Source organism: Prionailurus bengalensis, chromosome C2 (genome assembly GCF_016509475.1).
Source record: "Prionailurus bengalensis isolate Pbe53 chromosome C2, Fcat_Pben_1.1_paternal_pri, whole genome shotgun sequence".
NCBI classification, from domain to species: Eukaryota; Metazoa; Chordata; class Mammalia; order Carnivora; family Felidae; genus Prionailurus; species Prionailurus bengalensis.
The window spans coordinates 70,333,900-70,351,253 of record NC_057350.1 but is presented as its reverse complement, the minus strand read 5'-3'; the positions used below and the strand labels follow the sequence as shown (position 1 = coordinate 70,351,253).

Below are 17,354 nucleotides of genomic sequence, written 5' to 3'. Positions count from 1 at the left end.
GTACATATCATCCATCTGTTACTTTAAGGCAAAGGAGAAGATACCACAATCTGTTTCAGATTTTTGCAGACTTTTTCCCCCCTCTCAACTTCATCATGCTCAACAGTTAGAAAAATACTAAGCCTGGGCTCTCCTATTCCACAATCCTCATAGGCAGTTCTCAAATTTCCTCCTTGGGCAGAAAATGACTGATGACATATTGTACATGGATAACACTAGGGCAAAAATCCTGTGGAAGCTGGGCTATTTTGATTGAGATGCTAACTCATGGCCAGTCTGGCAGATTGTGGATGAGATGCCAAATCTGTAAAGCAATTAGTCGCAGGAATACTGCTCAGAGTGTGTATGTGGGAAATGTCTGATGCCAGTGGGGTACTGTGGCTGGCTGGCTAGAGGTGCTAATGATTTCCTAAAGCCGCCTGTGAGTTTGGGTACATGCATACATGGATTGCATGGCCAAAAGCTTCAGCTCTTTGGAAAATGGAACTCACAATATATACTTTTGAACTATGCAAGTCCTTCTGCCATGCTTCATTGCATTTTGCTTAGTTCAAGATTCATTGGAGGGTGTCAGAGAAACATTTACTCTGTGTGCATCACAAATCAACGTTTGAGGGGCAATTTGACTCCCTCTGGGCCTCCTGAGTCTTGCTGGCATATGTTACCTTCTAGTTTCAGCCAACTGGAAACATCAGTTATAGCTGTGGTGATGGGGATCTCCATTTACTACGTTTCCATTTAGAGATTATAGGCTCCAGTCTCTGCGTCGTTCATTAAGTCATGCCATATCCTTGATACTCTTACTCATTTTGATCTTCCAAATGCTGTTTATAAAGGCATGTCAGGTCACCAGAATGGGAATTTTGATTTTAGGAAGATAAAAATGCATGTTTATATCCATGGCTTAGGTTCAGGGGTGGGACTGATTCTTATACCCGAGTCAGTCCTCGAAGTAGGACTGGGATAGTGAAGAAAAAACACAAAGTCTGCAGTCAGAACACCTGGCTTTTTTTACTACCTGGAAAAACCACAAAACCCTCAGTTTTCTCATCTACAAAATTAACATAATAGTACCTTTCCTTTCTACATCAGGGCTGATAAGATGTAAAACCTGCCGATGGTAGAGGTGGTGATGTTTAGTTTTGGAGCAAAGCGAGGTAATGCTATGATTCTTCATTTACCCCTCTCACAATGAGAAGAAAAAAAAAAGGCTAGGACTATTAATTTTTGTTCCAGTATTTGTAGAGCTTACTGGCAAATTCTGATGTGATGTGGGACCCTTGGCTGTTTTGTTACCACCATTCTTTGTAGTCTGATCAGTGACAACTCTTGTTGGTATAATTTTCTATTACTGTAGTCCTTTATTTTCTTGTCTCATAAAATTGGTTATTTATTCTATGAGCATCCAAATGAGTGCAAGGGAATAGAAGAAATGCTGTCAGAAAAAATGAGAAAATGTTTTTCTAATCCTGTGTAATTTCAGAAACCTCATTTAATCTCTCTGAATCTCGGTTTTCTCATCTGCAAAATGGTAACACTTTGGTTGCTTAAGTCACAAAGAAAGACTAAATGAAGTAAGCTAAAAGTGTTCTGCAAACCATAAAATGTAGTCCAAAACACGAGCATTTTATGTTGATCGATTATCTGAGGCAACGATTTACCTATAGGTTAGATGATCTTTGAGGGTCACTTTGAATCCTAACATTCCATACTTCTTTCAAAATTCAGAGGCCCTGCAAACCACAGGATACCAGAGAGAGTCAGGTGGGTAAGAATGAGGGACCAGAGGCATATCAGTGCTCAGAGACTCAGGAGCTGGCCAAGAATTCAGCTCAGTCAGAGCTGACATGGCAAACTGAAAATGGGGATTTACTGCTTCCTCAGGCTAAGAAAGCTCAGGTAAACCCCAGTGAGAAGACTGGATTTGGTTAACTGGATGTGGATGTCCACAAATGATGATGCCATCTCGGTGGGGCAAGCTGTACCCTGTAACCACACAGGCTGGGAAGCTGTTTGTATACGGTTCTCTAGGTCACATTCACAATGAAGCTATGAAGATGCCCTCAAGGCCTCTGACTCTAAGACCAGCTGTTGCTGATGACTTATCACAAGGCACAGTCATTTCTGAAAGTCTGGCCGCAGGAAAAATCGCCCACCCCTCAGATGGTAACTCAGAGCCTGTCATATTTCCAGCACTTCTTAGTTCTAGAAATTCACAATTTAAGAGATTGTATGTGATCATCCTTCCTGGTTTTATAGACTGTGACCATGTCTTCTTAATTATCTCCATTTTGAAACAAATGGACAGTACTTGTCCCTTTGGTCTACCCCAACTCTTTTCTACCCCAACTCTTTTCTACCTTATGTGTGGTGAACAGAATTGAACACAGTATTCTTGACAGGATCATATTTTCTCCTTTGTTTTCAATGTCCCTTTTGTTCATAAGCAAGTTTTGGGCAGTATTTGGTCCACAGGAGTAATGAAAGTCAATGCCTTTAGTAGACAAATAAGTATGATTTATTTCCCCATAGCTTAGAGCCCCAATATCTTACAAATCCATTTTGGCCTATTTTCTGCTAAATGCACTGTTGTGGGGTAATACATATGGAAATTCACTTAGTTTTATGCCCATTGAGTAGGTTTTTCAAATCTTCTTGGATTATCTAATAAATGTGAGGTCATCTTTATCAGAGTAGTAATTTTCCTGGAAAGCAATCAGAGAATGCTGTGGGACTACAGAGTAATCTGAACCACTTTTCTAGAAGAAAGGGGGCATCTGAGTGGTCTAGGGCCCTGGACCATGGGCTATAATCAGGGGAGTGGTTTTCCTTAAGCAGTCAACATTTCTCCAGAGGTGTTTGGGCCATTTATCTAAGATACAGAGTCCTACGTAATCCCTCAGAAAGAACACAGGTTGCATTAAACAACTTCATTTGTTCTCAATACTTGAAAATAATTTTCAGTCTAACATCCGTAGCATCATCTCTCCTCAAAGTTTACGTTTAATATAATTGTGGTGTAACTACACCATAGGTTATTATGGCCAAATCTAAGCTTTTCATCTATGAGATCTAACGACAGAGCTGTGTAACAGCACATTGTGGGTCTCTCCCTTTCCGTCCCCATTAATGGCATTTCAGTTAAGGTGTCCTTTTTCTTTTTTTCTTTCTTTCTTTCCTTTTTTTTCTTTTAGTATATTCAAAAGAGAAACTCTCAAGCTGGTGTCTAAATTTAGCTCCACTGATCAATACTGACATCTAAATTAACTCCCTCTTTCCAAGTGTCAACAGCTTTCAAATCAATATTTCCTGCTCCACCAACTTCCATCAAACACAAATGCCTTCTCTGAAACTGGATCAGATGACTCCCAAAAGAAAGAGCCCTACGCTGACAAGGAAAACAAGTCTGCCTAATGAGGCATGGTGGCTTAACTAAGCAGCAATCCCTTGGCGACTCCCAGGACCTCTGTCCTTCCCGAAGGCCTTCGTGGGTTTCTTGCAGTCTGACTTAAGCAATTCAGTATGGTTTTGAACTACAGTCCCATATGTGTCATCTTCACCATGGTGGGGAGAAGCCATTTGCTGCTGCAGAAGAATTTTTTGTCTTCCAACTCACGAAATACTGAATGGGAATGTATTCAGATATTAGTCAAGCCTGGATTATTCATATATAGACATCCCACTTCCCCATTTGATAAAGTACCTATCATCATCCCAACTCCCCATTCTACACAGAATGTATACTTAGAGGATGAAAATTCGTTTCCATTTCCATACCAGTCAAGAAAAACGTAATTAGGGTGTGAGCTCTATTATTAATGTTGGAGCAAACAATAAAATTAAAAACCAGGAACAAAACAAAAGTATACATTTCATTTCACAGTCAAATAGGAATGATTTTCCTGTTACTCTGTTTGGATGATCTCTCCCACCACCTTCAGCTGATGGGAACAACTATGCATGAACGACAGAGGACTCCCATGACCTGTTGGAGTGTGTTGATTGATGAGGCAGGCGCCTTGTGCCAGGCACAGGCCGTGCCTGCCTGTGCTCTAATATGTAGTGCTGTGAAGGCCAGGAAGACCCCCCAGGATGTGTTCTGCTGGAGGGCTGCTTCCTATTTCTCCTGGAGCCCGAGGGCAAGAGTGAGGCCCAGGAGAGGCAAACTGTGGGACTGTGGATAAAGGAAGCTGGGCTGAAGTTTCAGCTAAGCAGTCAACAGTCCCTGGCAGCACTAACCCAATGCCGCCTCAGTTTCCCCATCTGTGAAATAAACAGACACTCCTTTTTCTCCATGGGTCTCTTCTCTAAATGAGATTATAGGGGCACCTGGGTGGCTCAGTTGGTTAAGCGTCTGACTTCGACTCGGGTCACGATCTCACGGTTTGTGAGTTCAAGCCCTGCGTTGGGCTCTGTGCTGATAGCTCAGAGCCTGGAGCCTGCTTTGGATTCTGTGTCTCCTCCTCTCTCTGCCCCTCCCATGTTCATGCTCTGTCTCTCTCTGTCTCTCAATAATAAGTAAACGTTTAAAAAATTTATTTTAAAAAATGAGATTATAAATGAGGAAGTATTTCTCATATGAAGAGTAAGTACTATCATTACTACCAAAAGCTTCAGAACTTGTATACTCATCACTGCTCTGGGTCTGCTAGGATTTCCACCACGTTCCTGTGAATAACACATCTCTCCAGAGATTTAGGAGTGGTCCCAGTGTAATTACACAGAAAACAGCCTGGATGGCAGCCCTGTGATTCTGCCTTACTTGGCACTCAGTGATCTCATCTGCATGGAGGACAGATCTTTAGCACAGCATATGTAGGCTCTCACTGAGCACTGATCGGGAGAAGCAGAGCACAGAAGACAATTTTGTGCATTATAATAAATAACAATATAATAGCTAAGACCTAGGCATTAACAAGAAATACTCTGGATATAAAAGAACAGTAATGATTAAATTAAAAAGGTGTCTTTGTCCCCTATACTCAATTAATAGAGTTAAATACGACAGTGTAGCAGCCACACTACATAAGAAAAAATGTTTGGCAGGAAGATGTTTCTCTGCTTAGGATACGTTGGGCGGGGCTCTGCCTACAGGGTGCAGGGGTCAGGATTGCTTGAAAGAGTGTGGAGCACAGGGAACACCCACAAAAGTGCCATGGAGCCCACCCTGCCAGGAAGCCCTCCTGGAGCAGTGGAGGGTAGTAACATGCTCTTCCATCAGTGTGACCACTGTTTGGTGACCTCTCTAGGCTTCGGGGGCCTCATCTGTAAAATGGAAATGATATCTGCTTCGGAGAACAGTTGGAGGATTGATGGAGAGACAGATGTAAATGGTACACAGCACTCAACAAATTGAACTACTATATTTGTATTTCTTCAATCCCACTTTGTCTCAATAAAAAACTCCATTCATTATGCTAATAATTAAAATTTAGTCTGTTCATAATATAAATATGTAATATTTTTGTTTAATTCTTTAAAATTTTACTATTTTTTAATGTTCATTTTTTTATTTTGAGACAGAGAGAGACAGAGAGACAGAGCACAAGTGGGGGAAGGGCAGAGAAAGAGGGAGACAGAATCTGAAGCAGGCTCCAGGCTCTGAGCTGTCAGCACAGAGCCCGATGCAGGGGCTCGAACTCACAAACTGTGAGATCATGACCTGAGCTGAAGGTGGACACTTAACCGACTGAGACACCCAGGTGCCCCAACATGTAATATTTTTAAAATGTGTCATTGGTTACTATGTTTTCCTAGGGGTTCCTAGAGGTCTGGGTATGTCCTTTGGTAAAATGTTTAGTATAATGTCTCATACAGATAAAAAATCTTTTTTTTTTCCTAAATTGACTTTAATATGGCAAAAAAGTTTCTTATAAGAACCACACACATGTTGAAAAGAACAATGGGTGGGGCACCTAGGTGGCTCAGTCAGTTAAGCGGCCGACTTTGGCTCAGGTCATGATCTCGCGGTCCATGAGTTCAAGCCCCGCGTCGGGCTCTGTGCTGACCGCTCAGAGCCTGGAGCCTGCTTCAGATTCTGTGTCTCCCTCTCTCTGACCCTCCCCTGTTCATGCTCTGTCTCTCCCTGTCTCAAAAATAAATAAACGTTAAAAAAAAAAATTAAAAAAAAAAAAGAAAAGAACAATGGGAACTGCTACCACTCAGTGACTCTCAACTCTGCGTCAGGTGTTGCAGTAGGCACACAGGTGCCCCAAGGTAACCAACCTGGCTCGAAAGCCTGACTATGTTTATTGATGAAGGATTTGTATTTCACATGAGCTGTGTGTCAGGCTTGAGGATAGAAAGGAAGAGAACAGGTTCAGTGACTGAGGTCGACTTGGGAAAGCTCCGAAAGTCTCAGGAGACTGTTGGAGAGAAAACTAACACATCTGTAGTTTGAGGCTTGCGCCATCAGATCTAGTCGTTAGATCCAGTAGATAGATAGCAGTGTCACTTTCAAAACCAAATGACCACTCCTTAACTCACCTGTTTTCTGCATTTGGGTTACACCAGTGGCTCTGCATGCCTCACCCCGTACCAGGAGCAGGGCCCAGCCAGGTGGGCAGCCCAGACCAAGGGAGGAAGGTGTTGGGGCCAGGCTCACCTGTTTGACCTCGGCCTGCAGGTGCCGCAGCTGGAGGCACTGCTCTAACCGCTTATGGGTCTGCTCCGCGTTGAGCTCCAGTTCGTGCTGCTTCTCATGGAGAAACTCCAGTAGCTCTTGTACCTGGGCTGCCAGATCGATGTCTTTCTCACAGATTAACTCAATTCCTGATTTAAAACACATGTAAAAACAAATAAAAATAGTACTATAAAGACATTTCCTTCAATAAGCAGAGGAGAGCTGAATGTGGAAACAGCCGCGAGCAGGACCCTCCCAGCCTTCACACATCCCTCTGTGAAACCAGACAGTGTCATATTGAACCTTTGTTAGGGATGTTCAAACCATGCAACCTCTTTTGGATTATCTGATCCTTTGTCTGCGAATTTCATCAGCTGCTTATTATCAGCCGGAGTTACAGAGAGGTGGTTCTCAGGGTGTCTATCCCCAGAGAAGAAAGCACTAGTAGGAACTGTTGGGGGTTTGCTAACACCTACAATATTCACAAGCAAGGCTCTCAATCGTATTGGGAAAGACAATACAAAACCAAAAAAAAAAAAAAAAAACACCAAAAACCAAAACCAAAACCTCTCTCCATAACTTCTGCCAAAGGCAGAGTCTTTTAGCCGGTCAGACGCAATTTATAATTAGATGGCAAGTTTGTTCTGACGAGTCTCTGGGCAGTGGCGATTTTATTAATCAACAGCTTAGGTCCCCTAAAAAGGCAACTCTTAGAAATGCACATGCTAGCTGTCATATACTGTTTCTCAAACACAGGAAAATACACCTGATAAACATACCCCAGAAGTACCACATGGGTCCTGACTGCTTATCCATTTACAAAAACCATGTTAAAGTTGTGCCCACACACGGAGAGTTTGCTCACCATCCTTCCGCTTATTCAAAGCAATGAGTAAGCCCAGGCAGCCACTGACAAGCATTCCCAACATTTATGGATATGTCACCCAGCATTAATAAGCGGCCAACCATCTGACCTGTGATGGGGCCTCCAGTCAATACTCACTACACAGAAGCTGTGGCTCATTCCTTGTCCATCCACCTCTCCACCTTCCTTACTTTTTCCATATACCTCTCCCAACAGACAGGTGTGGACACACACACTCTTTCTCTCCACCAAGCCAGTGCTCCTATTTATACGTCAGCAGCAGACAGACTGGAGGAGCCTTCCTCAAACAGATCTGTGTTTCAGGATGGATTATTAAAACTCTGACAGAATGAGGGGACTGCCTTAGTTATCACAGGCCTACTTGTCTGCCAGTGGCTTGAATTTGATTCCTTCCTTAGCTCTTGAAGACCACATGAAAAGTGTGCTAGCTCTGGAGCCAGTCCTGAGTCAGGATTGTGAACATGGGCAAATTATCTAAGCTGTCAGAAGCTTCACTCTTCTCACATGTAAAATAGGACTTTACATACGTACTTGTCTCATAAGCTACCTGCTCAGGGGCTCCTTGGGAGGATTAAATGAGATAATGCACGTAGAGCATCCATCATGTAACATAATACACATAGACCTCGCTCCTTAGTCCCATGGCTTTCCTGATTCCTGACTCTTAAACTCTCAACTCTCTGCCTTCTTATATTCATGCCCTCTTGGTTGCTATCTAACTCCAACTTGATGAAAATTATAACCTGTATTGTTTCTTGGTTCCAGTTGTCCACCTAGTTCTAATTTTGAACCTTGCTCAGACCCACAGCTTTAGAAAAATCCTTTTTATTTTTAATTAAAAACAATTTTTAAAATTTATTTCCTTCAAGAGAGAGCAAGTGGGGAGGGGCAGAGAGAGGGAGAGAGAGAATTCCAAGCAGGCTCCATACTGTCAGTGAGGAGCCCGACGTGGGGCTTGAACTCATGATCCCTGAGATGAAGACCTGAGCTGAAATCCAGAGTCGGATGCTCAACTGACTGAGCCACCCAGGTGCACCAGCTTTAGAAAATCCAAACTCAGGATTGCTTGCCTCCTTCTGATCCCTGACACCACTTGGCCTTGCAACTTCTCACTTCCATCCAGATCCTTTCCCCAGCTCCTCATCCTCAAGTTTATGACCCAGTGAAGCTCACAAATAGGGAGTCACCCATCAATGGGGTTGGGACTAAAATTCCCAGCAGATAAGTTACAAAAGGCTAATGTACTTCCATGGGGATCACAACCCAAGCAGCCTGCCAATCCCAATGTACAGTCACATGAAAACAAGTCCCCTTTGGGAGACATCCCCATCACTCTGACTCACATCTTCAGAAATTCATTACCATCACCACCAACACACCTGCCGGATACAGGGAGGAGGAGTATAAAGAGAGTGTACACGTGCTAAACGAACTTCATTTCTAGAGGCAAAAAATAGGGTTTTATATAAGGACAATATGGAAGAGTGGGAAAAATTTCTTTTCTGGTGTTACATGGTAATAATTTCAGTATCTTTTCATGTTTATTTTTTTTCTACCAGTTTCATAATTCCAAATCCCAGCTCCTGAAATATCTGTAGGAGACAGAAAAGAACGGCTTGTTCTTTTGGCAGTCAAGTCCCTGAAGTTACTATTTTCATTTACCAAGGGGACAAGGTAGAGCATCTCCCTGACTGAAAGGAAAAATAAGAACACAAAAATTCCTATCTCTGCAGTGCTCAGCATAGTGCAATGACCCTTGGCCTCCATATTTACTTTCTGGAAATGTAATTTAAGATCCATCTGCAGAAGCAGAAACTCTTCCCTGGTTCCAGCCACAATGCAGGTTTTTTCCAGCTTGTTTTCATTCCACATGCATCTGTGGTGTTTAGTATGCTAGGCTTGGACAAAGTGTCTTTCTCTGGGAAGCCCATGGCTCACCTCTGCCACATCGCATGTAAATGGGCCCTCTAAACTGGTAACTCATCAAAGGGGCCAGCACCTGCTTAGGATACCATCCAGAGCCGGCTCCCAGCCTGCCCCGAGACCCAAGCCCTTCATCTGCACCTACCTCCCTTGATATTATTTTATGAGAGATGAACACAGGAAATAAAACAGGTGAAGACCATGCTTACTGCACTTCTGTGCTCAACAACACATCGTGTTGTAGATGAAGTGAATGGGAGGTACATCAAGTGGCACCTAGAAGGATAGAAGCTCACCCCTCCCTCCCAGTGCCTCCAAATGCATCGGCATGAGTCCCAGTCAGAACTCATCAACTGGTAAATATCCATCAATCAACAGCAAATGGAGTTTGGTTGTGTTCACATTACTGTTCTCAATTTAGTCACAGTCCTGTTTTCCTAGGGGCTCTCCAAAATGCAGCAAGACACATTTGTCCTTTCCATCAAGCAGTGAAACCTATCTATAATGAAACAGTTTGTCAGTCTCTTTAGGGCAAGTTGTGTTGACGTGTCCCACAATATTTTCTTTTTTCTTTTCTTTTCTCTTTTCTTTTTAACGTTTATTCATTTTTTGATAGAGACAGAGCATGAGTGGGGGGGGGGGCAGAGAGAGAGGGAGACACAAAATCCGAAGCAAGCCCCAGGCTCTGAACTGACAGCACAGAGCCCGACGTGGGGCTCGAACTCACGGACCGTGAGATCACGACCTGAGCTGAAGTCGGACGCTTAACTAACTGGGCCACCCAGGCGCCCCGTGATGTGTCCCATGGTATTTTCTACCGATCCTTCCACCAGAACACTGTTGGGGGTGTTCTCTCATGAATTTGTCCATGTTCTCACAGGAATTTAGGCTCCCTGGTGCTACGGCCACATGCCTTATATATCTATGCATCTTTAGCACCTAGCACAGTGCTTGACTCATAACACCCAATAAATACTTCTTCAGTGAATGTATGGGCCTCTTCAGGAAAGGGCTCAGGTCATGTCCTACTGTGCATCTGCTAGCTCTGGGAAAGGACAAACTTAGGTTTGAATCTATGCTCTGCCCCCTATTACCAGTGAATTTCCAGGCTTGAAATCCTCTCTGAGCTTGGGTAAAAACAATCCCAACAATGTCTTCTAGGGGTGTCATAGGACTAAGTAAGTTTAGGGATATACAGTGCCTGGAATTTAGTAGGCTCAAAATATGTGTTCCCACTTTTTCCTTTCCCTTGAGTTAATTACAACATATTCATTGTTGATTACCAATGGAACCATTGAATGGCTTGTAAAAATGTAAATATAAAATCTTATCATGAGGTATTTATGGACTTGCTCAGTGCACATCATTAGAAACTGTGATGGTCTAAATGCTATTAGACCACTGCTCTCAATTTTGGCTCACTTTAGATCTGGAGAATTTTTAAAATTGCCATGCACTGGCCACACCCAGGAGACTGTCTTGGTGGGGGACCTGGTCACCAGGAAGTCTTAATCTCCTGTGGTGATCCAAACACACAACCGAGATGGGAAACCACAGGATAAGAGGGTATAGTGGCCAGCAATCCAGGGACAGAGATATTCTTTATGCTACACTCAGTCAGCAGAATGATCCACACTGTGTTTGTTTAGAGCCTGAGGCCACAGCTAATAATGTCACTATACTTTCCTTTGTTGCCAGGTTGAGGGTACCACTTAAACTTCCTCCAGGAGAGAGGTGCTTGTGGTCTAGGGTAAGGTATAGGTATTCCTGGCTATGCTACTCAGAGATATGTCTTTCAACTCTTTGTGTGTTCTTTAAACATCAGCCCAGGGGCGCCTGGGTGGCGCAGTCGGTTGAGCGTCCGACTTCAGCCAGGTCACGATCTCGCGGTCCGTGAGTTTGAGCCCCGCGTCAGGCTCTGGGCTGATGGCTCAGAGCCTGGAGCCTGTTTCCGATTCTGTGTCTCTCTCTCTCTCTGCCCCTCCCCCGTTCATGCTCTGTCCCAAAAATAAATAAACGTTGGAAAAAAAAAATTTTAAACATCAGCCTGCCTCCAATAGAGAATATACTTTCTCTTTTCTCCTCCCCTCCTCACTCCTCTTTCTGTGCAATTCCCTCAATGTAACATCCAGTTCAGCAATTACAAAATCTTTTAATTGGGTTTTTAGAACAGCATTCTCAACCCTGGCCATATATTAGAATCACCTGGGAAGTTAAAAAAAAAAAAATCTGGGCCCACTCCAGACCAATTAAGCAAGAATCCCTGAGGAATGGGGCCCAGACCTTGGTACTTTTAAGTTCTGAAGGTGATTCTAAATATGCAGCCAGGCTAAGAACCATTGTTTTACATCTAAGTTCTCTTCCCCTCCACTCAGCCCCCATCAGATCCACATTTCCATTAACCCCAGAGTAGCTCCTCTTTTGGAAAAAACACAAGGCTTTTCTTTCCTTTTATAATGCAAGTGAAATTATTTATGGCCCGTTATTTTTACACATCTCTTCCACTGCATTGATGTTCACTCCATTAACTAAGCAAATACTGTTATTGAGAACTTGCTGTGAGTACAAGACATAACCACTCTGCTAGATGCTGGGAATGGAAAGAGAAGGAAGAAAGAGTCCTGCCCTCAGGCTGCTGGAGAAGCTACAGGAACACATAACTGCAACAGAACACAGTATGTGCTAGAACCCAAGTGCAATATGTCATAGTTATCAAACTTTCTTGAACCCTTACCATGCTCACATATTATCACACTGCATCTTCACGATGACCCTACGTGGTGGGTATTCTTATGATTGCCATTTTCCAGGGAAGGTGAGGCTTGGAGAGATGGGGCAGCATGTTCAAGCACACCCAGGCAGGGAAGGGTACGGCTGGATGCCAACCCAGGCACTCTTCCTGTCCCACCTGTACTCTAAGCTCTATGCTCAAGGAGGAGAAGAGTGATCCCCACCAAACTTATTTTTATTGATATTCAAATTCCAGGGGTGGGTTCTTCCCAAGCACAGTAAATGTTAAGTATCATTGCCACAGATCCCCAAAAGTTTTCACTTTAAAAACCTCACATAAAGAAAGAGCTTGAGGGGTACTTGGGTGGTTCAGTCGGTTAAGTGTCCGACTTTGGCTCAGGTCATGATCTCATGGTTCGTGAGTTCAAGCCCCCCATCTGGCTCTGTGCTGAGGGTGCGGAGCCTGCTTCAGATTCTCTGTCTCCCCCTCTCTCTGCCCTCCCCCACTCATGCTTGTACACTCTCTCTCTCTTAAAAATAAACATAAAAAAAAGAGCTTGATGCTTTGAATAAACCACAAAAGCAACATATCCATTGGACATGCAGCTCTTCTTATTCTCTTCTTATAAGATCACATGCAATAGCCACATGGTCAGATTTCATTGGAGAGAGCTGTGGCATGGCCAACGGGGGTGCTTAGGCTGAATCATCATGGCAAGTAAGAGCTGGAGAGGACTTTAGGAATCCAGGCCCACCTCCCACACTAGACAGAAAAAGAAAGGTCTAAAGAGAAAGAACAGGAACTTCCAAAGGCAGACTGTTTGCTGATAGTGGATTTGGACCTTGACTTCACCTAGCATGTTTTCTCTAACTTGACTCTTTCCAGCAAAACCTGGCACCTCCCAACTTGAGGCTGAAATAGATAATGCTAGAGTGAGGGAAGAACCATGAGCAAGTGAAGAAAGTGTTCAGGATTCACCTTTTCGTCCTAAGGCTAATGCTGACTTAAGCAACGGCTTTTGCTTTGGTTACAGCTGTGGGCACACCAGAGGGATTTAATGGAACCTGCCTCAACGTTACAGATTTCACACCTGAAAATAAATATATGGAGATTCCCTACTTCCATTTATTCCTATAAAATCTAAGCATAAGCCCTTAACTAATTTAGCATGGAGGGCTAAACACCAAATGCTTAATTTTGTTAACTGTCCTTTTTCTACGACAACAGTTTATTTACCCTTTGCTTCAAATATAGTTTATTAAACACACATTATAAATGACTAAGACATTTATTGCCTCAGTCCGGTGTCTCTGAAGTCATGCATTCTTCAACCACCTGGGGGGCAAGACCCACCCTGAGTTCACCCCAACCTTCACCCCACCCCCCAGCCCTGGTGCAACTCTGATCTCCCTTCTTCCACGCCGGAAAGGAGGTAGATGCATTCTCTGCAGGACCAGGCATTCAGCAGCAGACAGGAAGTGAGCTTGCATGAAACCCTTGGATTCATTCCCTTTGAAGCCTCATGGACTATGCCAGACTGATTAGCTAGCTGTGGTAGGAACGAGGGAACAGCCAGTCCCAGCAGAGAGGGCTGAAGAGGCCAATCAAGCCTCTTTTGACAAAGCTCATTTCTGGATCAGGATACTGTGGGTGTGGGCAGCGCATCTGCCTTAGCCCTCAAGGTTAAGGAAGCCACCAAGCACAGCTGACCCTCAGTCACAAGCAGCTTCAGGGACTGCCAGCTCCTGGTAGTCTTTCTGTTACCATGGATACCTGGCTCTTGGGACAGAGATGGGCTTGCCCAGGTCATGTCAGCCCCCTGCTATAAAGTGCTGCGGTTTGTAGGCAGACAAGCTTTCCTCTTGCCAGATGCATCAATACCGAGGGACGAAGGGTGAGCATCCCTGCCAGGCTTCTCTATCCCAGCTTCTCTCCTATGTACTAGGTGTACATTCTCTCCTGGTTCCCAGCCTGAGCTGGATAGCTAGCTATTGTGAGCACCCTGAGGGCAAGCTCTAAGGTGAAACCCTGAGTCCAGATAAGGCTCTCAATCACAGAGAAAGGATCATTGTTCCCCCCTCCTTCCCTAATAAGACCTTAAAGATGTACAAGCCATTACCAACCATGCATCTCAAATTTTAACGTGCATATGATAGACTTGGAGATTTTGTTAACGTACAGATTGAGATTTGTAAGTCGGTGATAAGCGCTGGGATTCTATGTTTCTAATCAGCTCTCAAGTGATGCTGGTGCTGCTGGTCCAGGGCCCACACTCTGAGTAGATCCTAGATCAGTGGTGCATTCAAACCACCTAGAGGCTTGTTGAAACACAGATTGTCGGGCCCCACCCCAAGATCCTGATGTGGCAGGTTGTATAGGCCCTCAAACTTGCATTTTTTACAAGTTCTCTGGGGATGCTGATGCTGCCAATATGGGGACCACATCTGAAAGTTCCTGTCCCAGGGCACGCCAGACATCAGCTCTTGTGATTTAATCATCATGATAAAAGCAGTGGTTCTCAGCTCTGGCTGCACAGTGAAGTCACCTGAGGAGATTTTGCTGACGCGCAAGACCCATTCAGAGGTAGTTAAATCAGAATATTTGCACTTGGGGCCTGGCACTGCCATTTTTAAATGAGTGCCCAGAAAGACTGCAATGTGAATGGCCCTTCTTGGGGCTATGCGGGGCACAGTCTACACCCTGGAAACAAGCCTGGGCAGCCGCAGCTGTTCACAACACAAATGAAAATTCACGGCAAGATTATGCTGAGCAAAGTGAACAGAATTTACCAGACTGTCTCTCCTCTGGTTAGAAGTGAAGTTTCTTTGAATGTTGTTATTTATTCCTTCAGGTCATTCAAACAAACACAGTAGCCTACAGTCAAGTTTGCTTGCAGGCTAACGTCTGCCTGACACTCTCATGATTCTAAACATCCTTCACGGTCAACAGGGACATGGACCAACTGTGTTTTAAAGAGCTGATGGTCTGAGCCCCTGTCTGCTTCTTCCTGGAGGGTGAGAAACCTGAGCCAATAAGGACCCAGTGGTGAAAGCAATGAGTGGGTCTAGGTGGAGAGACTGTGTTCCAGCACTCTACTGTTCATGTGCCCCCATGAGTGACTTCTTGTCTTCTGGACTAGCTGGACCATGGGACAGCTATGGCTCTCTCCAGTTCTAACACCAAAGGCCATTTTGGAGAGTGGCAGGTGTAACAGGAAGGGTTCATGTATTTGTTGGGTAAATAGTGAATAAATCTTGAACACGAAAAGAAGTGAAATCTGGGTAACTCAGCCTTGTTTTTTTGAGAAGTTATAAAATTATACGACCTTGCCATGAATTTTTATCATCACTTCTTACACTGATGCACAGACCAGTGATAAAGAAAACAGGTCTCTGAGAGGCCTGAACCAGAGACCTGGAGCCGGCGCTGGGGTTGGAGGATAGAGCAGAAGAGGGAGGTTGGGGAGCAGAAGTGCCATGTCTACACATTTGAATACAATTTGCATGCCTGCCTGGCTGCTTTTGGAGCCCCTTTGGTTTGTCCCTGCAGGCCGCCATTTGTTTTTTAATCTGCGCTAATTTCCATGATTTGTGTTCCCAATTCTCTACACAGCACCAGGAGACTGTGGCCCCATCCTTATCTTCTTTTTTTAATGTTTACTTTTGAGAGAGAGACAGAGACAGAGAGACAGAGACAGAGTGCGAGTGGGGAAGGGGCAGAGAGACAGGGGGACTGAGGATCTGAAGCAGGCTCTGCACTGACAGCAGTGAGTCCGACTGGGGCTCGAACTCACGAACCATGAGATCATGACCTGAGCCGAAGTCAGACGCTCAACCGACTGAGCCACCCAGGCGCCCCAAACCTATCCTCATCTTTACTGGTGCCTAAAACGGGGCAATCTCAGACATGTTATTTCAGCTCTCATGCTTTAATTTTCCTTTTTTTAAAATGGCAAAAATCTCTGTTCCTGTGTCGGAGGGTATAGAATGAATGTGCAGAGTACAAGTGCTGGTTGGAGTCAAGCTGGCATTCTTGTTTTCATCACCTCCCTGCCAGAAGAAGGAGGATGGGAGAGGTCACTTGCCTGAGGCCTGGACCTCCATGATGTACTGGTGCAGATCCTGACCCTGCTGGATGACCTCGAAGGTCATGTTGTTCATGGCCAGCTTCCGCTCCGTGTGGCGTTGCAGCCGCTGCTCCGCAAGCGTCAGATCCTCTGTATTGAAGTCATTCATCTGCCGGAGCAAGTCTTCATTCCAGGCGTCTAGCTCTGCTGTCACCTGTTAGGGAACGACCGTCAGTATAGGCTCTCAGGTCCGTGAGAGCCTGCTGAGCTGAAGCTCACCCATTCCAAGCCCATGCATGGACCCATCCCTGCTTTGCATCTGTCTGACTCCTAAACTCATTTAAGCACCAGTGCCACACCCCCACATATGCACACCTGTAATTGTGTTTCATGCCTCCGTGTGTTTCGATGTCGATAGCAGCACAGGAACAACAGTAAATGTTGGATGGTAAGTTACCATTTATAAAATTTTTGCCTACCCCATTCTATTCCACCCCCACAATGACCCAGACGGGCCCACGGGGTGGAGATCTCCAGGTCCATAGTACTGAAAAGGAAGCTGGTGTTCACTCAGACAGATGGAATCTGTCCAGAGTTCACCCTGCTAGTGAGGAACATACCTGTGGATATAACTCAATTCTTTTTCTTTGTCCAACATACCATGGTGTTACTAAAAAAATCTCATCACTGGAGAGGACCTCAGAAATTAAATATCTAAGTCTCACTGTTTCTGAGAAACAGAAACTGAGGGCTGGAGAAACCCATGAATGGCCCCGGGTTACACAATCAGAGCTGGTATACATCAAACCCAGGGGCCCCATGTGGTTCCCTTATTCTGTTGTGCAGGACTCTCTGCCTGCACAGGCTAATCCCTGGAGATGGTGACTAAAGGTGGAAACAAGAGCAGACTTCTAGAAATCCAAGCAGATATATGCTATAAAAAGGCATGATTCTAATGAAGACTGAAGCATGTAACGAATGAAAACCCTGCCCTAAGACAAACTTGCCAACTGGTTACTGCTCTGTACCTTCACCCATGTGACTTCCCCTGGCTCACCCTCGAACACATGACTGCACAGAGAGACTGAATCCTACACTTCCTCTACACTAGCTGCCGTCATTCACA

General features: G+C 44.5%; 1 protein-coding gene across 20 annotated transcripts in view; it reads right to left on the bottom strand.

The window, feature by feature from the left end:
• The window catches only part of KALRN (kalirin RhoGEF kinase), a 677,424-nt gene that overhangs the window by 283,109 nt on the left and 376,961 nt on the right, over window positions 1-17,354 (bottom strand). For all 20 annotated transcript variants that reach the window (XM_043594359.1, XM_043594361.1, XM_043594360.1 and 17 more), the window contains exons 14-15: window positions 16,247-16,442; window positions 6,605-6,771 (exon numbers count right to left, since the gene is read on the bottom strand). In XM_043594359.1, the coding sequence (XP_043450294.1) occupies window positions 6,605-6,771; window positions 16,247-16,442 (363 nt within the window). The remainder of the gene's footprint in view (window positions 1-6,604; window positions 6,772-16,246; window positions 16,443-17,354) is intronic.